General features: G+C 50.5%; 1 protein-coding gene across 1 annotated transcript in view; it reads left to right on the top strand.

Moving 5' to 3' along the window:
* NCBP1 (nuclear cap binding protein subunit 1) overlaps positions 1–23,742 on the top strand; it is an 832,716-nt gene that overhangs the window by 533,764 nt on the left and 275,210 nt on the right. Inside the window, exon 19 of the mRNA XM_078676323.1 lies at positions 17,374–17,477. Within this exon, the coding sequence (XP_078532449.1) occupies positions 17,374–17,477 (104 nt within the window). The remainder of the gene's footprint in view (positions 1–17,373; positions 17,478–23,742) is intronic.

Genomic DNA, 23,742 nt, shown 5'->3' on the forward strand with positions numbered 1-23,742 from the left:
CCGTGTTCGGGCATTGAGGCCATTGACGGTTGTTTGGCAGCCTTCTCTTCCACCCCTAACTATTTTCTCTACTGATGAGGGAAGTTATCCCGAAACCCGAGCCATGTCTCGGGCGATATCCAAAAACCCGGGACATGTATCGGGTCTAGAGATCATCAGTTCAACAAGTACCTACTTGCACCCACTGGGGTGAACCACTCAAGAACTCCATGTACCAGAGTCCCTAGGGGCGATCCGGAGGAGGGGCTAGCGGTGTGCGGTCCATTGCGATGGTTTCTACACTGCTCATGGGAGTCCCAGTCTTTAGATGAGCAAGGCAGGCAGGTCCTCCGGGGTTTTCGAGGTTGCTGTCCGCAGGAGACTACGGGGTTTAGCAGGAGCAGGTTCAAGGATTAACAGGACTGTAGGTTTCTGGGGCCAAGTCAGTTGGTGTCGTCCTCTTGTTAGCAGCTGCACGGCAGGTCGTCTTGTTCTTCTTGTTTTCAAATCGGGATCTGAGGAAGGAAGGTTCAGGGTGCCCCTAAATACTACATTTATGGGCGTTACAGGTAGGGCAAGGGCAGGGACCAACGGGTCCCTGTCCTGCCCCTATCCTGCTCCTCTCCTGTGGAAGGGGGGCATGGGGGGGCAGGGGCCTAGCTCTGATTGGGTAGGGCTCCCAATTCTCAAGATTGCGGTAGCCCGGAGTTGTGCTTCACCTCGCCTCTCCCACCTGAGGGGTGAGTTGGCACAGGCTGGCAAACCCCTTTCCTCCCATAGGGTTTCCCGCCTGTCTTCCCACCAAAGTGGGGGTCAGATCCGGTGGGGGCCAGTTGCTGAGTACAGCAATTGGCCTGGGGAAGCTCACAAAAGGCGGCATGCCTTTAAAGCTTCCCCTGCCCATCCTGGGGGAGGAGGCTTGGCACCTCGTTCCAGGATGTGCATTATTTCAGCCCCCGAGAGCGGCAAGCTCTCGACCCGAGGGTCCAGAAAAATGTCTGGTGGTGGCAGCCTCAGTAGCAACGCAGTCAGGACACTGCAAGTTGGTTACGTTTCAGGGGGCATCTCTAAGAGGCTCTTTGTAGTGCATTTGGCATTAAATCCCACACTGGCATCGGTGTGGGTTTAATGTGCTGAGAAGTTTGATATCAAACTTGTTAGTCTTCAGTGTAGCCATTATGGTGCTGTGTAGTTCGTAATGACAACCTCCCAGCACCATATACTGTTAATGGCATCACTGCACTTACAGTGCCCAGGATTGGCCCTGGGTACTCTAGGGGCACAGGGCTCATGCACGTGTGCCCACACAACTGACTTAGCGTCCCCAGCAAGAGGGGTGACTGATGTATGCCAGGGCAGTGTGTTTGTTGGCATGGCACACAGGGATGTGTGCCATGTCGACTCTGTTTAGTGCTGCACCAAGACACTCAGCCTGCAAAGGCAGTGTGTGTGTGTGTGTTTGTGTGTGTGTGTGTGTGTGTGTGTGTGTGTGTGTGTGTGTGTGTGTGTGTGTCAGGTTACAGGGGCCCTAAGGGTGGCACAATAAGTGCTGCAGCCCCTAGGGGTCTTCTCTGGTCACATGCCCTGGGTACCTAGGGTATCATTTACCAGGGGCTGATATGTGGCCAGAGATGCCAATTGGTTTTTTTGGGGGGGGAAGAAACACAGGCCCTGGGAACCTCATTGGCAAGGACCCAGGGCACACCTTGGATAGCTGCCCCTCTTCCCCAAGATACCGTAATGTATCATCTGCATTCAAGGATATATAAAGCAGTTTGTTACTGAGTTGGATTATTCGTAGCAATTTCCCCGCTTCACGGTAGCCGCCAGTGGCTCCAGCGCAATAGCAAAGAGGACCGGGGACAAGGGCAGCCCTGTCTGTTACCCCTTCCAATCAGGCTAGCCCCAGAAATTAATTTACTGGTTCTAACTCTTGCGGTTAGGTTGGTATACAGCAATTTAATCCATGCCAGAAAGACTTGTCCTATCCTCTGCACTCATTGCCGCATGTAAATACTCCCACTTTAAGAAGTCAATGGACTTTTCTAAATCCTGTGATTAGGCCAGGGCCTTGAAGGTATCGGATAAAGTATAATTCAATACCAGTTTGAGACTTTTAAAAATCTGTATTGTACTACAATGCAAGAGAAAGCTGGTCTAATCCTGATGGATGAGGTTGCCAACGCTGGGGAGAAGTATTATTGCTTAAACCATACTCAGTATTTTATAATCTACTTTTTCTAAAGGCCAAAAGGCCTTCGGATCCGTCGGTATTGTTCAGCGCTCGGTACCGATATACTTTTTCAACATCTGTTGCACTCCGGTCGTCGAATCGGGCCGTGAGGCCTTCTCGACAACACGTGGACCGACCGTCGATGGAACGAAGTCCATTCAAGTTCTGCCCGCAGTGAAACTCCAAGTTCCCGCACACAGATAAACATCCGGTGTACAACAAACGCCTATCTCCAGATCACAATGAAGATAGTTGGCTAGCCTGTGCCCAGTTCCGGTCAAAAAAGACGATCCGGAATCGACGGGCGGCGAGGCAAGAAATGCAGAGGTTGGCGCCAGAGCCCGATAATATCTTCGACGATGAGGAAGATATAGCCAGGGCCGAAGACTCAGATCACGCCGAAGAACAATACTCGGAGCATAACTCCGAATATTACCTCGAAGAGGAGGAACTAATCGTCGATCTCGAGGAATATGATCAGGACATCGTAGCGGTTGAAGACGACTTCGATGACGACCAGGGGCGAACAGTGAGTACCCCGCCCCATATACACACTACACCTCTATCAGAGACTCAGGTCGAGGCATCGCCATCAGGCCTTAGCCAAGATCAATATCCTCGTTCTACAGCCCCGCCATACAGCCCGGCTAAGACCATTCAGAAAGAGCCTTCTGAGACACGGCATACGACACCGGTTCCATCGAAACCGTTAAGCCGAAGGTCGTCGACCCGAAGGCCACAGTCCCATTACTACCTTCGAAGCCAAAAAACGTCGAGTCGACATCGAAGACCAAAGCTTTCGAGTCTAGCTCGAAGTCGAAAGCCGTTGAGTCAACCTCGAGGCCTAAACACGTCGAATCGACACCCAAACAAAAGCACGTCGAATCGACCCCCAAGACTAAGCACGTCGACTCGAGCAAAGCAGCCTCAAGTATCGACAAAGGGAAAAAAGCAATCGACGAAACGACAAGGACTACGCCCAAAAGTATCGTCGAACCGAAAAACGAAAATCGGTGGAGCCGAGGCTCATCGAACCGAAAAAGGGCATCGAGCCAAAACCAAAGGCTCCAAAAACACATAAGAACACTATCAAACGGACAAAACCGCTCGGTCCGAAAACTGTGGTAAAGCCAGCCAAAAGCGTCGAACCGACAAACGTTGTCGAAAAACAACAAAACCCGGTCCAACCACCAAAAGCGGTCGAACCCAAAACAGGCACCGACCCAAAAAAGGTTGAACCAAAGGCTACAGCACCAAGGCCAAAAACTGTAGAGGAAGAGATTATTCATCAAGATCCCTCCACAGAAGACCAGTCAAAACTGTATATCGACCCAAACACTGGTAAAGTGACTGTTTATACAAAAAAGAAAAGACCTCTGCCAACTGAAGACTTTTCTGGACTTCCACTAAAGAAGAAAAGGGACTGTGCTACCTCTCCTATTCTCTTTGAACCTTTCATTCCAGCTATGCCTGCTACTCCATATGCCCCAACATCACCTGCACGCTCTGACTACAACCCAGAGGGAGATCAGGATGTAGATGTGGGGTTTGGTTATCCACATAACCCAAATGAGGACCCCAACTCGCAGCCATAGGGTGGGGGAGGAGAACCAGACACTGAAGGCATTCTGCCCATTACAGACCCTGCAGTATACCCAACTAGGCCATCACCCACAGAGGATACAGTAGCATTTAACTCTACTAAATAGAGCAGCAACCTACCATAATGTAGATATGCACTCTGATGCCATTGAAGAAGACTTCCTCTTTGATACACTAATAACATCTGAAAGTCATGTTAAAACACTCCCCATGTTGAAGGGCGTCTTAAAGCACGCAGGTGACATTTTTAAGGACACTGCTAGGGCACAGGTCATAAACCCAAGAATTAAAAAGAAATATAGGCCCGCAACTATTGACCCTACATACATCAGGGGGGCAACTACCCCTAGACGCCCTAGTGGTATCTAACGCACGTAAGCGTGCAAATTCCCAGACTACTGGGGAGGCTGCTCCTCCTGACAAGGAGTCCAAAATCTTTCAGCATCAGGCAAAAGAGTGGCGGCTCAAGCAGCAAACTCGTGGAGAATAGCCAATACACAGGCCTTACTAGCCAGGTATGACAGGGCGCACTACGACAGTCTTGAAGAGATTCTCCAACACTTACCTGATCCTTTAGAAACAGCAAGCAGATGAACTTATACAAGAGGGAAAACTCATCACTAATGCATCAATTAAATTTGCCCTAGACGCGGCAGACACAGCTGCTAGATCCATCAATACAAGCGTGCTGCTCAGGCGCCACACATGGCTTCGCATATCGGGCTTTAAGAATGAAGTTCAATCCACAATTCTTAATCAGCCCATCAACCTAGACGTTTTGTTTGGTCCAGCAGTTGATTCAATTCTGGACAAAATGAAAAAGGATGCGGAAACAGCGAAGTCTATGGGAGCTCTCCAGTCCCTACAACACCGGGGCTCCTTTCGTCACTCCAATTATAGAGGAGGAGCGCGAAGTCATACATCACAGCAATCCTCAACTTACAAGAGTAATACACAATCCACATACAATAAAAACACCAACAAAGGTGGATACAGAGGAAATAATACAAAAGGAAGAGGTCGTGGAGGCAATGCAAATAGATCCTCCACTAACACCAAACAGTGACTTCTTGGCACTACCCCCAGACCATACAACACCGGTCGGGGGAAGAATACAACAGTTTTTGCCAGTCTGGTTAAATATCACTACAGACAAGTGGGTCAGGCAAATTATCCAACATGGCTATTGCCTCGAACTCACCTCAACACCACCCAACATACCACCCGTGCACCGTCCAATGTCACAGGAACATATAACGCTACTGCAGCAAGAGGTCATCAGTATGCTGCAAAAGGGGGCCATAGAACCAGTCCCACTACAACATCAAGGAACAGGAGTATACTCCCGAAACTTCCTTATTCCAAAGAAGGACGGGTCGCTCAGACCAATTTTGGACCCCAGGCCCCTCAACCTGTACATTTTGTCGGGGCATTTCCATATGCTCACTCTCCAGCAAGTCTTACCATTGCTTCGCCAGGGAGACTTCCTAGCAACTCTAGACCTCAAAGACTCATACTTTCATATACCAATACACCCTGCTCACAGAAAGTATCTGAGGTTCACCATTCAGGGACAGCACTACCAGTTCAAAGTCCTGCCATTTAGTGTCACAACAGCTCCAACAGTGTTCACCAAATGTCTGGCGACAGTGGCGGCACATCTCAGAAGGCAACACATCCACGTGTACCCTTATCTGGACGATTGGCTAATACACGCGCCATCAGCCCAGCAATGTGCCAACCACATATCAAAGACCAAACATCTCCTGCACAGTTTAGGATTCTCACAAAACTACCCAAAATCATATCTGCAACCCTCCCACGTCCAACAGTACCTGGGAGCAACAATAGATACACTGGCAGCAAAAGCATATCCCAACGCAGCACGGATCAAGGGAATGCAATCATTGATCCAAAAATTCAGACCCCAACACTCACTACCAGCTCGAGTGTTTATGCAACTGATAGGCATGATGGCCTCATGCATATTCATAGTCCCTCATGCCAGGCTACATATGCGTCCGCTACAAGAGTGCCTAGCAAGGCAGTGGAACCAGGCTCATGGGCAATTAAAGGACCGTGTGTTGGTGACCAGTCGAGCATACAACTCTGCATTGGTGGAATCCGCAAAACCTTTGCAAGGGACGACTGTTCCAGGAGCCTGTCCCACAAATAGTGTTAACAGCGAACGCATCCCTATTAGGATGGGGAGCCCATGTCCTACACTACACAGTACAGGGACTCTGGACCGTACAGCAAAAGAAAATGCACGTCAATCTTCTGGAATTGATGGCGGTCTTTCTAGCCCTAAAAGCTTTCAAGACACACTTATGCAAGAAAGCTGTGTTGATCCGGACGGACAACATAACGGCTATGTATTACATTCAAAAACAGGGAGGAACGCACTCACCACAGCTGTCACACCTAGCTCAAGCAATGTGGAAATGGGCCATTCAGAGGAATATGTTTCTCATGGCAGAACACCTCCCAGGCAAGGACAATCAAGTAGCCGACCTGCTCAGCAGGCACAGCCAACAGATGCGCGAATGGGAAATTCACCCCAAAGTGCTCCAACCATTCTTCCGGAAGTGGGGACAACCGGAGATAGATCTGTTTGCCACAAGCGAAAACGCAAAATGCCAGTACTTTGCCGCCAGGTTCCCACATCCACAGCCGCAGGGCAATGCGATATGGATGAACTAGTCAGGCAAATTTGCGTACGCTTTTCCCCCAGCTCCGTTAATACCGCTGGTGGCACGCAAAATGCGCCAACATTCGTTAACACTGATCCTAGTTGCTCCCACATGGGCAAGGCAACCGTGGTACACAACGTTCTTAGAACTGTCAGTGGTGCCTCATCAAAGACTGCGCCTCACACCCAATCTTCTGACTCAGAGCCATGGAAAAATCCAACACCCAGACCCGCAACAGCTAAACCTGGCGATCTGGCTCCTGAAGTCCTACAGTTTTGATAACTAAACTTGCCCCCAGACTGCATGAATATTATCAAAGAGGCAAGAAAACCCACTACCAGAGCATGTTATGCAGCAAAGTGGAAACGTTTTGTCATTTACTGTAGTAACAATGACATTAACCCACTTCATGCTTCTACTCAAAACATCATCTGCTATCTATTGCACCTACAACGTTGCAATTTAGCCTATTCATCCATCAGGATACATTTAGCTGCGTTAGCAGCATACCTGCAAAACAGGCAACACCTTTCACTATTTAGGGTGCCAGCAATTAAAGCCTTTATGGAAGGACTTAAACGCATAATTCCTCCAAGACACCCACCTTCACCAGTCTGGAATCTAAACGTTGTTTTAACCAGACTTATGGGACCACCGTTTGAACCACTACACTCATGCGAACTACAATTTCTTACTTGGAAAGTGGCTTTCCTTATTGCCATTACTTCACTTCGAAGAGTTAGCGAGCTGCAAGCCCTAACTATTCAAGAGCCATTCATTCAAGTACATGCAAATAGAGTAGTTCTCACAACAAACCCTAAATTCATGCCAAAGGTGGTATCCCATTTCCATATAAATCAAACTATAGAACTGCCGGTTTTCTTTCAAAACCCACAGGCCGTAGCTAAAAGGGCCTTGCATACTCTAGATGTCAAGAGAGCTCTGCTATACTATATTGATAGAACTAAGGCATTTCGAAAGACAAAGCAGTGGTTTGTTGCTTTCTCACCACAACACAAAGGTAACCCTATTTCAAAATCAGGTATAGCCAGATGGATCGTTAAGTGCATCCAAATATGTTATTTAAAAGCAAAACGCACCTTAACAGTTCCCCCTAGAGCGCATTCCACATGCAAGCTAGGGGCATCCATGGCTTTCCTGGGTAACATTCCTTTACACGAAATCTGTAGAGCAGCCACATGGTCAACCAGATATACATTTACCAAACACTATTGTGTAGATGTACATTCAAAACGGCAAGCTGCTGTAGGACAGGCTGTTCTCAAAACTCTTTTCCAGACTGCTACAGCTAACACAGGTAGCCACCGCTAAGGGAGATACTGCTATACATTCTATGCACAGATATGAATTCAGCAGCCCACATGCCTCGAACGGAATATGCTACTTACCAGTATGCATCTGTTCTTGGCATGTAGGGCTGCTGACATTCATATCGCCCACCGCCTGCCCGGTGCCTGACGCAGCTGTAACATTCACTCTTTGCATGGACATCTCTTACTGTACTATACTCCATCTCTGCCACAATGGCGAAAAACAATCTGAGGATGGAGAGGATGCCCATGCGCACTGTAGTCCAAGGGAGGAGCCACCTATCTCGTGATTCTTCGAAGACTCTTCCAGGACAACAATGTGCAATCATCCGGACCCAACACTAGGCGGCAATCTATGCACAGATATGAATGTCAGCAGCCCTACATGACAAGAACATATGCATACTGGTAAGTAGCATATTCCCTTCTTCTCATAGTGTTAGAGGCTCTTGCTGCTTTATATATGTTGCTAAGCCTGGATGCCAGTCTGTCCACAAATGTAGCATAAAATTCCACAGGCAACCCACCGGTTCTCAGGGTTTTGCCCTGGCCAGCTCCTTTAAAGCAGCTTACACTTCCTTCAACTGTGTATCTTTCCCTTGGAACTCTGCTTCATCTGGTGTAAGCTCTTTGAGGTTGCCCAGTGCTAAGTTGACTTGTAACTCTGTGTGTTCCACAGGGGCCCTTGCAGTACATAATTGGTCATGGTAGGACTTAAAAAGAGCATTTGTTTCAGACTGAGTATGTGTTGGCGCATCCCTTTAGCTCTGAACACTCAAAATAGGAGTCTGTTTCTTGTTCCCCCTGTAATCTTCCTGCATATCTTTCATAGTTCATTTTTGTTATATATTGTTTATATTCAAACCCCCTGCAGTGCTCTATTAATGCAAGTAGTTCATCTCCTCTTGTATGTGGAGAGTGTTGCTAATGTCCTTAGGGACATTTTACTCCAACATATTGAGCAGTTGCTCCTGCTTAATGTCCCTGTACAAGCTAGTTGGTATTCCCATCCTTGCTGTGTCCCCTGATAATAATTTTAAATGACTCCCACTCTACTAGATCTGTCGTAGCTGTACCTTCATTCTCTGTGAAATTATTAATAATTGTCCCTCTCAGTTCAGTATTTCACACTAAATCCTCTAGCTTGTCCACATTGTGCCTCCAAGTTGGGATGGTGGCTCGTGGATCTGTCCAACTAAGTGTAAATAATGAGGGACGGTGTTCCAAGTAAGTGCGGGCCAAGTACTACTCTTCTGCATGGATGGTGTTGGAGACTGAAATGCAGTGGTGGGGTAAGCAGGTATGTGCCATTTCCGTAGACAAGGTGAGCCTCTGTTGTATCCCCCTTCCACAATGCAAATGTCTATGAATTGTGTATTCTACTCGCTGTTCTGTTTCAAGCATCTGAAACGATGAAAGGTCCAATATTGAAGTAGAAAAGTTACCTGGTGGGATCTTCCATAGATCACATGCATTCCTACTCCAGGAATAAAGGACAGAGATCAGTTTAGTCCTATAATGATTTTAACACCTGTGCTAGAAATCTAAGATGCGATGGCCTCTGGAAGGGGTGAGGCCTAGGGCACACTCGCCTCACTGCCCGAAGATAGTCTTTCCCGATGAGGGGAATGTGCTGCTAAAGTCCCTCTGTTTAAAGGCCATTGAGGCAGACAGTGCTTTGTACTGCTAATGTAAAGTTAGAGTAGGTCTTTAACCTTAAGCATGGGAAGTGAATCAAAGTTGTGAATCTATGAAAGATACAAATACTGTAGAACTACAGTTCCATGTAAATAGCTTTTTTTTTCTCCCCACTATATGGCACCAGACTTACCCATCCAGTAGGCTTGCATCTGGCGGGTTTAGTGTTTTTCAGATAAGGGCATTTTTAGATTAGAAATGTCGCAGTGTTTTATCCAGATATGTATTTATAGGTCTGTCCTCAAGACAACTTTGACACCATTTCCATTTTTATGTGGGCAAAGAAATTCTTTAACAAAGTACATGTAGATGGTCTTTAGGTCAACTCTAGTCATCTCTTGGTCTTTAACGGTCATTCACACTTTGCTACTTCCCATCACATCATACAGTGAGTGATGGCATCTTTCCTGATCACACATGTGCATCCACCATTTTGGAGCACAGGTATTGGGCGAACACTTGACTTCGCCTGTGCTTTTTCTTTCAATTTCTTTTCTTTTTTTAGGTCTCACAGACAGTTGTTGAATACATGTTGTGTACAACATCAGTCTTTGCAGTGGGCTTTCAGTCCGCTCATTGCTGGTTATTCGTAGACTTGCTTGTCACTATGGCTACCTTGCTTTCTTCTTGTGTTGATCCCCGCCCCCCCCCCCCCGAGCTTAGATGTGCACAGCTCAAATTCGTAATTACTTTTTTTCTTTCTTTGAGCATTCCATTAGAGCGCACGCTTTTTCATGCTCTGTCCCCATCTGCTGCATCCCCTAATAATCCTGCCCCTAAACACTATGTAGCCTCCTACCCCTCTTGCAGTTTCTCCCTCGAAGTACAACTGATATAATTTTGCCAGGGTTTGACTAAAGAACAAACTTTATTGGGTTGATTTATTTTGTTGTTTCATATCCTGTGGTCCATATGTTGCATGAAAGCCCAGGCTTTCATACCCTTAGGCAGCCGTTATGAGGGGAGGAGGCTAGAGGGCTTTTGTACTCGCCTCAGTTGGAGTCGTCTGACAGAGCCTCACAAATCTTCTCCATGGGCTGCCATACCAGTTGGCTTAAGCACTTTTTCCAGTTCAGAGTCCTGTGGAAAGTAATTGACCATAGCAAGCGTTTTATTTTAAATTCAGGCACTTCCTTACTAACTACCTATAACATCTAATCTGAAAGAAACAGGTTAGTATTAGATTCCTTACCTTAGAATATCCCCAGGCGTCAGTCTGGATCCGGAAACTTTTGCGTAGCAGTACCCCTGCGCGTCGGTAGGCGTCGTCTGCAGGCGTCCCCTGCGGCTCCGCGTCGTCGGCGTCGTGCGCCGTGATGACGTCGCTGGAGTATATAGACGCCGCCTCCGCGCGCTGACGTCAGTTCTTCTTTTTTCCGCGCCAGTTAGCGCAGATCCGAAGAGCAGTACTCCGGTCTTTTGACCAAGTTTTTGTTACATCTAACTCTTTCAGGTGCCGGTAGGATGCCCGGTTTTAAAAGTTGCGACGGGTGCGACCGCCTGATGTCGGTCACCGACCACCATCGACTCTGCCTCCGGTGTCTGGGCGCGGACCACGACGTGGAATCCTGCGTCGACTGCCGGGCCTTGACGAGTAAGGCTAGGCGGGAGCGGTCCCGCAAGCTGCTCGAGCTCCGGGTGTCGGCCCCGCGTCGAGAGCGGTCCCGGTCCGGCCGGAGGTCAAGGGAGCGGTCGAGAGAGCGATCGCGGAGCCGCCATGAGCGCTCCGGAAGTCGTCACCATTCCTCCGGTTCCTCAGGTAAGCGACACAAGAAGTCGGGGCGTCGTCATCGTACCCCCGACTCCCCCCGACGCCCGCGTGATGCGGCCGGGGGTTCGGGTGCCCGCGGCCCCGCGTGGGTCGCCGACGCCGTCTGCCCCATACCAGTCGGTCCCTGGGGAAGGCGCGTCGCGCGAGGAGATTGAGGAGTTCCTCATGGCTATGAGGGCGCTGTCTCCTCCGGCGGGGCCTACGGCGCCTGCGGGCCCGTCGGTCCCGTCTGGGGGCCCGAGCGGTTCGGGTGCACCTGCCCCGACGCCGCCGGGTGCTCCGGCCCCGACGCCGCCGGCGGCTCCGGCCCCGGCGCCGCTGGGCCCTTCAGGGTCGTCGCCGGCTGGTCAACCGGCCTCTCCGGCGCCGATTCCATCGGGGCAACCCGTGGTACCGCCTCCGCGCGGCGCCGTGACTCCGCCGTCGGTTCCGGCCGGCGTCGGGGCTCCGGCGCCACCCCCATTCCCTCTCTGACTCCTGACACGGCGTCGGACCGGCATCGTCCGACGCCGAGTCCGGCGCCGTTGGGGCCCCTTGGCTCCGAGGAGCCGGTCTATATCGTTGACTCGAACTATGGCGACGAGGACGATTATGGAGAGGGTTGGGAGGGGTCTGAGGACCCTTTGTCACGAGAATGCCAGTACGACGTGGACTGGGCAGGTGACTTAGGTGATGCCAGTGGTCTGGACGAATCGCCTAACCCTGGGTTTGTCTCGCCTTCCACTGTGGCGTCGGAGGCTGGGGCTGCCTATTCGGTGGTACTGATGAGGGCTGCCAAGGCCTTGAACCTTGAGCTCCCCGTCGCTAAGGTGAAGCCTAACATCCTCACCGAGTTATTCAAACCGCAGTCATGCCCACAGGAGCCTCTGCTGCCGTTTAATGATGCCTTGACGGATGTACTTTTGGGCACATGGTCTAGGCCCGCTTCCGGTTCACCTGTTGATCGAAACGTTGCCAGGCGTCACCGTCCGTGTTCGGACGACCCTGCCTTCCTCTCCACCCATCCCTCCCCTGAGAGTCTGGTGATCCAGGCCTCCACTTCCCAGTCCGCATTCCCGACGGCCCCACCAGATCGGGAATCTAAGCGGTATGACCAGTTTGGCAAGAAGGTCTTCTCGTCTCTGAGTGCAGGACTGCGGTCTTGCAATACCGCATGCCTCTTAGGCCGCTACACTCACTCTCTGTGGGATACGGTTGCGGAGTGTCTGCCGCAATGCCCGCAGGAGGTGCGGGACAAGTTCAGCCAGGCCTTGGTTGAAGGGCGGGACGCGGCGCGGTATTCCATACGGTGTGGTCTTGACACGACCGACTCGCTGGGCAGGGCAATGTCCACGACGGTGACGATTCGTCGCCATGCTTGGCTGAGATCTGCCAACTTCTCGCCGGATGTCCAGAATGCCCTCATGGACATGCCATTCGATGGCAGTCGCCTGTTCGGCGACAAAGCGGACAACGCGCTTGAGCGCTTCAAGGACTCCAGGGTCACGGCCAAGTCCTTGGGTCTCTCGACCCAGCGCCAGCAAGCGGGTTCGTTTCGCTCCTTTCGTGGCCACGGAAGGGGCGGTCCCACACGTGCTGCCAGCCACGCACCGCAGAACGCTCCTCAGCGCGGTGGCGCCCGTGGATTCCGCCGGGGTGGCGGTAGGGGACAGAGGCGAGGTCAGTCCACACCTCCCCCCGCAGCAGCCTCCAAATCTTCTTAGTCCGAGCTTTCAGGCCCATGTGACACCAGTGGGTGGCAGGGTTCGCCATCACCACTCCCGCTGGCGCACGATCACGTCGGACAGGTGGGTGCTGCAGCTCGTCCGAAGGGGCTACTCCCTCCCCTTCGAGACCACTCCTCCAGCCATGCCACCGCAGAACCACCGCGTGTCGGGGGACCACTTGACACTTCTGCAGGAGGAAGTTACGGCCCTCTTGGCCAAGGGGGCCATAGAGCGCGTTCCTGGGCCAGAAGTAGGGTGTGGTTGCTACGCCCACTACTTTCTGGTACCCAAGAAGGACAAAGGGGGCCTACGTCCTATCTTGGACCTACGGAACGTCAACGGCTTCCTCCGGAAGGAGAAGTTCAAGATGTTGACTTTGGCTCAGGTCTTGGCTGCTCTAGACCCACAAGACTGGATGGTAGCGTTGGACTTGCAGGATGCGTATTTTCACATCCCCGTCCTGCCGGTCAACCGGCGTTACCTGCGGTTCACGGTAGGCCACGAGCACTTTCAGTTTATCGTGCTCCCTTTCGGCCTTACCAGCGCCCCACGGGTGTTCACGAAAGTGATGGCGGTGGTCGCAGCTCATCTGCGCCGGTTAGGGGTTTCCGTCTTCCCCTACCTCGACGACTGGTTGTTGAAGGCGGGCTCGCCCCAAACAGTCGTCCACCACCTTCAGATGACGGCAGACCTCCTGCACGAGCTGGGGTTTTCCATCAATGTGCCGAAATCACACCTGTGTCCCTCTCAAAAGCTCCTTTTCATCGGAGCGGTTCTCGACTCGGCGCAGTTTCGGGTTTATCCTCCGGAACGGCGGGTCCGGGATATTCAGGCTCTGATTCCCATCTTTCAGCCGTTGTCCCGGGTTTCGGTCAGGTTGACGCTGCGGCTTCTGGGGCTGATGGCCTCCTGCATCCTTCTGGTGCATCACGCCAGGTGGCGGATGCGGGCTCTGCAGTGGGACCTGAAGTTTCAGTGGGCCCAGCATCAGGGCAACCTGTCCGACCATGTCCTGATCTCGGAGGGCACTGCGAGACAGTTGCAGTGGTGGCTTACGGACCTCGATTGGGTCAGAGGCAGATCCCTCTCCCTTCCCCAACCGGAGCACGTAGTTCTGACGGACGCGTCCCTCCAGGGCTGGGGAGGCCACTTGGGAGAGGCGGAGATCAGAGGCATCTGGTCTCCGGCGGAGTCCCGGCTCCATATCAACATGTTGGAGCTGCGGGCGATTCGCCTAGCACTGAAGGCATTCCTCCCCTTTGTCAACGGGAGTGTAGTGCAGGTGTTCACGGACAACAACACCGCCATGTGGTACTGCAACAAACAGGGCGGTGTGGGGTCGTGGACCCTTTGCCAGGAGGCTCTGCGCCTCTGGCAATGGCTGGAACGTCAGGGCGTGACTCTGACGGTTCAACACCTGGCAGGTTCTCTGAACGCCAGGGCGGACGAACTCAGCCGTCGGTGCTCGGTGGATCACGAATGGCGTCTGAACTCGGACGTGGCGAGAGGCCTCTTTCTGCAATGGGGAGAGCCTTGGTTAGATCTATTCGCCACAGAAGAGAACGCGCAATGTCATCAGTTCTGCGCGTTGGAGTTTCCAAGACGGCACTCGCTCGGCGACGCCTTTCGGCGTGAGTGGAGTTGCGGTCTGTTGTACGCCTTTCCGCCTATACCACTTCTGCCCAGAGTGCTGAAGAAGATCAGGCGCGACCGGGCCCAAGTTATCCTTGTGGCTCCGGACTGGGCTCGAAGATACTGGTATCCCGAGCTACTCAGCATGTCAGTTGGTCCCTCGATCCGCCTGCCCCTTCAGGAGGACCTTCTGTCGCAGCAGCAGGGGACGGTCCTCCACCCGAACCTGTCCAGCCTCCACCTCCATGCGTGGAGATTGAGCGGCGACAGTTGAGGCCATTCGACTTGCCTCCTGAAGTCTGTGATGTGATTCTGGCAGCCAGGCGTCCCTCCACAAAGTCGGTATACGCCTGCCGGTGGAACAGATTTGTGGCATGGTGCACAGCAAAGGCTGTGGATCCCCTTTCTGCCCCTCTTTCCGAGGTTCTCCTCTTCCTTCTTTCTCTTGCCCAGCAGGGCTCTGCTCTGGGCACTATCAAGGGCTACCTTTCTGCCCTTTCCGCCTTCTTAAGGCTACCTGATCAGCCATCTTTATTCAAGTCCCCTATTGTACTGAGATTCTTGAAAGGCATCACGCACATGTATCCACCTGTTCCGTTCGTGATGCCTCAGTGGGACTTGAACCTGGTTCTGACATTCTTGATGTGGGCTCCCTTTGAGCCGCTTCATTCCTGTCCTCTCCGTCTTCTCACTTTAAAGACGGCCTTCCTGGTTGCCATCACCTCTGCCAGGAGAGTGAGTGAGCTCCAGGCTCTTTCTGTTAAGCCTCCTTTCTTGTCCGTTCATCCTGACAAGGTGGTTCTTAGGACTAGACCTTCTTTCCTGCCCAAAGTAGTTTCTGCTTTTCACATCGGGCAGTCCATCACCTTACCCTCCTTCTTCCCGCCTCCGCATCCTTCAAAAGATGAGGAGCGGCTCCATCGTCTGGACCCAAAACGTGCGCTTTCATTCTATATGGATCGCACACGCCAGTTCCGGGTGGATGACCAACTGTTTGTGGGCTACGTGGGTGAGAAGGGAAGGGCGGTACAGAAACGAACCATTTCTCGGTGGGTCGTCCTGTGCATCAAAGCATGCTACTCTTTGGCTCGGAAGGAGCCTCCTGTTGGGCTGAGGGCCCATTCCACTCGGGCCACGGCGGCTACTACTGCCCTGGGCCGGGGAGTCCCGTTGCAGGACATTTGCCAGGCGGCTACATGGGCCTCGCTGCACACCTTTGCGAGGCATTACTGCCTGGACAGTCAAGTCCGGAGGGACGGCTTCTTTGGCCGTTCGGTCCTCCAGGATTTTCTGGTGTAGGATTGTATTGGTTCGCAGACCCCCCACCGGGGTTGGTATTGCTGGGGTATCTATTCTAAGGTAAGGAATCTAATACTAACCTGTTTCTTTCAGATGAACAAGTTACTTACCTTCGGTAACGATATATCTGTAAGAAACAGTAGTTAGTATTAGATTCCTTACCGCCCCACCCATCCTCCCCGTTCTGCGAACTGATACCTAGGGTTAAGGACATCCCTTTCAGGGCCCTAGTTTCACATGGCACCAGTGTTGGTTCTCACATGGCTCTGCGTGTTCTGGCGCGGAAAAGCTGTGTGCAAAGAACTGACGTCAGCGCGCGGAGGCGGCGTCTATATACTCCAGCGACGTCATCACGGCGCACGACGACGCGGAGCCGCAGGGGGCGCCTGCAGACGACGCCTACCGACGCGCAGGGGTACTGCTACGCAAAAGTTTCCGGATCCAGACTGACGCCTGGGGATATTCTAAGGTAAGGAATCTAATACTAACTACTGTTTCTTACAGATATATCGTTACCGAAGGTAAGTAACTTGTTCTTACATCCTTTTAAATCACTGCAAGTTGTCCTCTGTTATTTTTTAATTAGATGACATGCAACAAGCCTATTAGATTCTCTTTAAATTTCCTGCATTCAAAATATAAACCATACGTTTATATATATTGAAAATATTAAATTAATACAACCTTTAAATGTTTGCTACTTTTTTGTGTTTGTAAATATTTTTATCAGCTTGTGTGCGTTATAAAGGGGAGAGCTATTGGCTTTGCAAGTACGTGTTCAATTTTTATTTTTTTAACTCCTCCTTGTGTGTTAAAACCAATTCTTCAGAATGCAGTAATTCATACAGTGTACTCAAATTAAAAAGGGTTCCTGTACTAAATTTTCTTGGAAGCACCTTGGTTAGGATTAGATATCTCCGCATCACAGGTGGAATGTCTGGTGTCTCCAGTGCAGGCAATTGAGTCTCTGCAACGAAGCTCAACATCCTGTGATTCTAGGCAAATCACTTAATCTCCTCGTGCCTATCAAAAATAAATGTGTCCTTATGTAACGAAACTGGTGCTCATGTAAAGCGCTCTGACACCCGAAAGCTTCGGGTCTAGTTCGCGCTATAAAACTCTGGGGGGGAAAAAAGGAAAACAATCTGTTCATTTTAAAAGGTTAAAATGTACTGAAACCTAAATCAATCAATGTTCAGCTGTCTGCTGAACATTGATTAATTTAGGTTTCAGCTTATTCTTATTCCACCTTATTCTTACCTTCCTTCGTGGGGCACTTAAGTGGTTGCATTCTTTATTTCTGTGTTTTGCACTGAGAACGTTTTTGGCAAGCTGTACAATTGGCATGAGTATCAAACTGGACACATATTGTTGTAACGTGAAATGTAAACCTAGGTTTTAATCAGAATTCCCTTTTGTATTTACTTAGATGATAGCTGTGCTTGTCGATAAAATGATCAGGACACAGATAGTGGATTGTGCTGCAGTTGCAAACTGGATCTTCTCCCCGGAGCTCTCGCGTGATTTCACAAGGTAATTATGTGAGAGTGCTTAAATAAATATGCATTAAGGTCACATAAAATCTTTGGGAGTGGTCTTTTTACCTTCAGTGTAGCCCTTAACCAGGTTGCCACTGGATTTAGCCCAGCTGACTCTGTCCTGAAAGTGCTAAACATATTTCTGACATCCCCCTCCTCTCCCTTAAGATACAATAATATAGCATCTGTATTCAAGGATATATATGTAAACAAGTTTGTTATTGAGGTAGATTTGTTGCTAGCAATTCTCTCACCTCACAGTAGCCGCCAGTGGCTCCACCCCAATAGCAATGAGGACCAGGGACAATCGGCAACTCTTTCTGTTACCCCTTCTAGCCATGCCAGACGTGGATATATATTTACCGGTTCTTTGGCTGTTAGGTTGGTATACTGCAATCTAGCCCATCCCAGAAAGCCCTGTCCCCAGCCTCAACAGTCATTACTGTATACAGATACTCCCACTGTAAGAGGGCAATGGATTTTTCCATATCCAGTGATAATACCAGGGCCTTAGGGGTTTCTCTTAGTATTATTCAATACCTGTATGAGTCTTGTAATATTCTCCATTGTACTGTTCAGTGATATGAAGCCAGTTTAGTCCTGATGGATTAGTTTCCCAACTCTAGGAAAGAACCTGTTTGCTAAAACCTTATTCAGTATTTGCTGATCGACTTTAAAATCAACATAGGTCTATAAGAAGAGGTATGTGTTGGGTACTTATCTTTCTTAGGACTGGCAAGAATGACTGCTTCTCGTAATTTTGTGGGCAGACTTCCCTCCGCTCCTCCTGAGTTATATATGTTGGTAAGCATGGGCACCAGTTTGTTCAAGTAAGTGGCATATAATTCCACAGGCAGCCCATCAGTTAGCGAAGTTCTGATAAATAGGCTCTTGGTGCCATGAGAAGAACACTATCATTTAACTGTGTGTGCAGTACAAACCTGTAGGAAAGTACCCCTTTTGCATGGTTGCCCCCACTTTTTGCCGCATTTTGATGCTTTTTGAGCAACTTTGTCCTGGTTTCATGCCAACTAGTTACCCGGGGCCTATGCTCTTTCCCTAAATCTGTACCACGCACACCCAAAAACGCAACTCTGTGACCACATGTAAGTCCCTTGTAAACTATACCATGGGTCCAAAGTGGAGAGGTGTGATGCAGCGGCCAGGGCAGCGGACTTCGGAGCACAGGGTTCACCGTTTTATCCCCGGCTCCGGCTGCAGCTCAGCTCAGCACAGCACCATGTGACTCTGGGCAATTGCTCACTTAATTTCCACTACGGCCCCCAGCTCCTTGAGACCTGTAAGGGTGAGTAGTTTGCGCTTTACAAATATGGATTTACATTTATATTTACAAGGGCACTGTGACCAGGGAAGGCCCCAAAGGGCTGTAGCACATATTGTGCCACCCTTGGAGGCCCTGTAGCCTGACAAACTGCCATTGCAGGCTCTGTGTTTTGGTGCAGAAAAAAGTGAAGTCTACATGGCACACATCCCTGTGTGCCATGCCTACAACCCACTGCCTATGGCATAGTTCAGCCACTCCTCTAGTTGGTTGCTCCATGTCAATGGTGAGGGTACAGGTACCCCTACATTGTCTATGTCCATTCTTAGACATTGTAAGTGCAGTAAAGCCCTTCCGCCACCCACCTTGGCTATGGGGGATGGAGCTTCGTACGTAGTGGTTTTGCGTAGGGCGGCTGACACCTTGGGCCTGGAGCTTCCTATGGTGGCAGTCAGGACTAACCTCGTGATAGAGGTACTTCAACAGTCAGCGGCCTCTTCGGAGCCCCTGCTGCCTTTTTAATGAAACCCTAACCGACGTCCTTCTGGGCACTTGATCCAAACCCAGCACAGATGCTCCTGTAGACAGGATGATTGCCCGACACCACCGCCTGGCCCAGGCAACCCACTTTTCCTCTCTGAACACCCTACCCCCAAGATCTTGGTTGTCCAAGCTTCGTCTACTAAGGGCGCCTTTCCTACTGCTCCCCCAAATATGGAATCTATGCAGCTGGACCACCTTGGCAAGATGTTTTCTTCCGCCAGCTTAGCGCTGTGGTCGGTTGACACTACATGCCTCTTGGGCTGTTATACCCATACAATGTGGGATACGGTTGCTCAAGTGCTGCCATAGTGCTGGGAGGAGGCCCAGGGCCATTCTCACACACGGAGTGGCAGAGAGTCAAGCCGCAGCTAAGTTCACCATTCAGTGAAGGCTGGATACCGCCGACTCTGAGCAGAACGGGTTCCACGTCAGTAGCCCTGAGGCGCTACACCTGGTTGAGGACATCTAGTTTTTCTGGGGATGTCCAAGCCACCCTTTTGGATATGCCCTTTGATGGCCGTCACCTGTTCGGTGACCAGGCGGACTCATCGCTCAAAATGCTTCAAGGATTCTTGGGCTACGGCCAGATCCTTGGGCCTCGTGGCAACCTCTCGTCCCATGCAGTCTGCTTTTCGCCCCTTTTGTAGCTACAGAAGGGTTGCCCCACCTCGTTCCACCCAATCTTGCCACGCGGCCGCGCCAGCTACCCTTCGTCTGCATGGCGTGGGACCCAGCGATGCAAGTCTGGGGGTCAGCGGGCAAGCAAGTCCACCCATGCCCTCCCACCCCCTGCAGCAGCCTCCAAACCTTCCTAGTCCGACCTTTCAGGGCCACCAGAGGTCAGTTGGCGGTAGGATTCGCCATCAGCTTCCTCACTGGCAAAACACCAGGTCGGACAGGTGGGTTTTGCAGATAATCTGAAGGGGCTACTCCCTCCCCTTCGAGACTACCCCCTCCATGCCACCAGCACTCCACTTTGCCCTTTTCCGCCAGGAAGTTGCAGCTCTCTTGGCCAAGGGAGCTATCGAAAAGGTCCCTGTGCCAGAAGTAGGTCATGCGTGTTACTCACGCTACTTTATGGTACCCAAGAAGGACAAAGGCCTGCGTCCTATCTTAGACCTCAGGAACGTCAACCGCTTCCTCCAGAAAGAGAAGTTTAAAATGTTGCCGTTCTCTCAGGTTTTGACTGCCCTGTAGTCTGGATGGTAGCTTTGGACTTGCAGCAGGCTTACTTTCACATCCCCGTCCTGCCGGCACACCGGCGTTACCTGCGGTTCACGGTAGGCCATGAGCACTTTCAGTTTACCGTGCTCCCCTTTGGCCTTTACGCCTTTACAGTGCCCCTCTGGTGTTAACGAAAGCGATGGTGGTGGTCGCAGCTTATCTGCGCAGATCAGGGGTCCCAGTCTTCCCCTAGATCGACGACTGGCTGTTGAAGGCGGGCTGGCCCCGGGCTGAGGTTCTCCATCAGCGTCCCGAAGTCGCACCTGACCCTCTCTCACTCTCCTCTTCAGCGGAGTGGTTCGGGACTCAGCACAGTTTCAGGTTTATCCTCCCGAACAGCGATTCCGGGATATTTGGGCTATGATTCCGATCTTTCAGCCTCTATCCCCGGTATCGGTCAGGAATACCCTCAGGCTGCTGGGTCTGATGGTCTCCTGCATCCTACTGGTGGACCATGCCAGATGGCATATGCGGGCTCTGCAGTGGGACCTGAAGTTCAAGTGGGCACAACATCAGGGGAATCTGTCTGATTGCGCCCAGATCTCGGAGGGCACTGCACACCAATTGCAGTGGTGGCTACCGAACCAGGATTATGTCTATGGCAGATCCCTCTACCTTCCTCAACAAGAGCTCACAGTAGTGACTGATGCATAACTTCTGGAATAGGGCACCCACATGGGGGAGGCGGAGATCAGAGGCCTCTGGCGGAGTCCAGGCTCCACATCAACCTTCTGGAGCTTCGGGCGATTTGCACTCAAAGCATTCCTTCCCTCTGTCCAGGGAAGAGTGGTGCAGGTGTTCACGGACAACACCACCGCCATGTGGTACTGCAACAAACAAGGCGGGGTGGGATGGTGGACCCTATGTCAGGAGGCCCTCTGCCTCTGGACATGGCTGGAACATCAGGGAATATCCCTGGTGGTTCAACACCTGACAGGTTTCCTGAACGCCAGGCTGGAAACTCAGCCACATCTGCATGATGGATCACGAATGGCATCTTCACTCTGAGATGGTGCAAGGTCTCTTTCAGCGGTGGGGGTATCCTTGGTTAGATCTATTCGCCACCGAAGAGAATGTGCAATGTCAGCAGTTCTGCGCATTGGAATTTCCTTTTTATTTTTTTAATATCTTTATTTGGCAACACTTGAAAAAATTGTACAATAGAGACAGACATATTATAGAAATAATTATCACGTAGATAACCATAAAAACTTCATATAAAGAATTAAAAAAAGGATCTTATATGGATAAGCGACTCGTATTAAAGAGGAGATATCAAAAATATAAAAGTCCAAGAAGATTTTTTAAGACCATACTAATAGTTTAAAACAATTTAAAAGACAGATTTTATACAATTATAAAATACAACTTTTTACTCAACTATCCCCCAAAATGTCAATTAATTATGAAAATCTATTACTATTATTCCAAATTTCGATAGGATCACAAATTTTAATTCCTTGAGCTCTGGCCTTCTTCCCTCTACACGCAAAAATGGCCTTCTCTTGGTTAAAAATACCTAAAAACCGAGTCAGCCAAATTTGGAAATTAGGGGGATCGGAGTCCTTCCAACGAGCTGTGAGGATTATTCTATATACCGCAGTTCCCAAGAAGAGACATGTTTCCTCTTCCTTAGTATTGTCATATCCCAGAATATAGAGCGTCGAAGATTCAGCTACTGTATGCCCAAACACTTCTTGCCAAAAACCTGCTAACATTTGTCTAAGAGGTGTTAATTTATCGCATTCATAGAGCATGTGAATCAGGTGTGCAGGACTTATTCCACATCGTGGGCCGTCTGCATTCGGGAAATAGACAGATAATGAAGGTGGGAAAGTGGAGGGGAGGGTGAGAGTCACAGCATGGGGAGAAGAGGGGAAGGGTGACGGGGACACAAACCGGTAGACGAGTCAAGGCAACGTCCAAAGTCCAGTAAGCTGTGATCCCAGGGGAAGTGGTATCCCTTTCCTATCTCTATTGCGAGAGGCTCCCTTTACGCAGTGGACTCTCTGAGAGGTCTCTGAGACTCCAAGGCCTACATACTGGATCCTTCCCCAAAAAGGGGAGAGGGAGTGCTTTGGCAAGGGATGTAATACCATACCTCAAGTGTGAGTGGCTCCCTTGGCGCAGTGGACTCACTCAGCGGGTTCGCTGAGACTCCAGAGTATAAATATTGGATCTTTCCCCAACAAGGGGAGAAGGAGTGCTTAGTCAAAGGGCACAAAGTACAGGGGGTAGGCAGAGTAGCAGGCAAGGGGAGAGATTCAGGGGAGAGAGGATAGGAGCTAGGGAAGAGACAATAAGGCGAGACGAAAAGAAGTCTGCCTAAAGACTGACTGGGTAGGTGACGCCCAAGGAGGGAATCCAAGGCCCATCTCCCCTATAGCTAAACCAAGTAGCTCCATCGGGCATCAGACAAAATAGTTCAGTCTCAAAACATTGAGAGAGGAGAGAGGGAAAGACATAAATAGAGGGAGGATGCGGTAGGAGACCATAGGAGAGACGACAGGAAGTGCAACAATGTGGTTCAACAATATACTAGAAGAAAATCAACAAGTAAACATTAAATAAAACAATCAGCAATACAATTAGGGGAGGAGTGAAAGGCGAGAGAAAGTAGTGGGGGGTAGGGGACGAGAGGGAGTGAGGATAAGGGAAGAGACAACCATAGAGACGAAAGGAAGTCTGTCTAAGGTTCACAGAAAAACAGGGTGAGGACAAAGGGCAAGGGCATGTGAGGGATGAGGGCAGAGGACAGAAGCTGGAAAGAGTAGGAGCGGAGAGGGGGGGGGGGAGGTTGCATGAGGTGCATAAGGCTTGAACAGAGGCACGTATCTCCTGCCTGGGGGCTGTATTGTTGGGACCATGTTTAGATAGAGAAAGGTCCTGGGTGGGGGAGGGAAATTGAGAGGAGGCGTATTGGGCAAAGAAAGAGAGGTAAATCAGATAGTCACGTGAGAAGTCAAGGGAGGGCAGTGTGTTGAAGCTGTGGAGGGAGAGACGTGGAAAGGGAGGAGTGGAAGGACGCGGTGTTGGGAAAGGGTAGGGGAGGATTCGGCAGAGGAGAAGAAAAGAGGGAATGTGGTCACACGATGATATGAGAGAAGGAGGCCAGAGACATGAGAATGAGTCATGTAAATAGGTACGAAGGAAGCGGTAGTCAGACGGAGTTAGGAGGTAGTGGGAGAAACAGTAGTTGGGAGGTAGAAGG

Source organism: Lissotriton helveticus, chromosome 2_1 (genome assembly GCF_964261635.1).
Source record: "Lissotriton helveticus chromosome 2_1, aLisHel1.1, whole genome shotgun sequence".
NCBI lineage: Eukaryota > Metazoa > Chordata > Amphibia > Caudata > Salamandridae > Lissotriton > Lissotriton helveticus.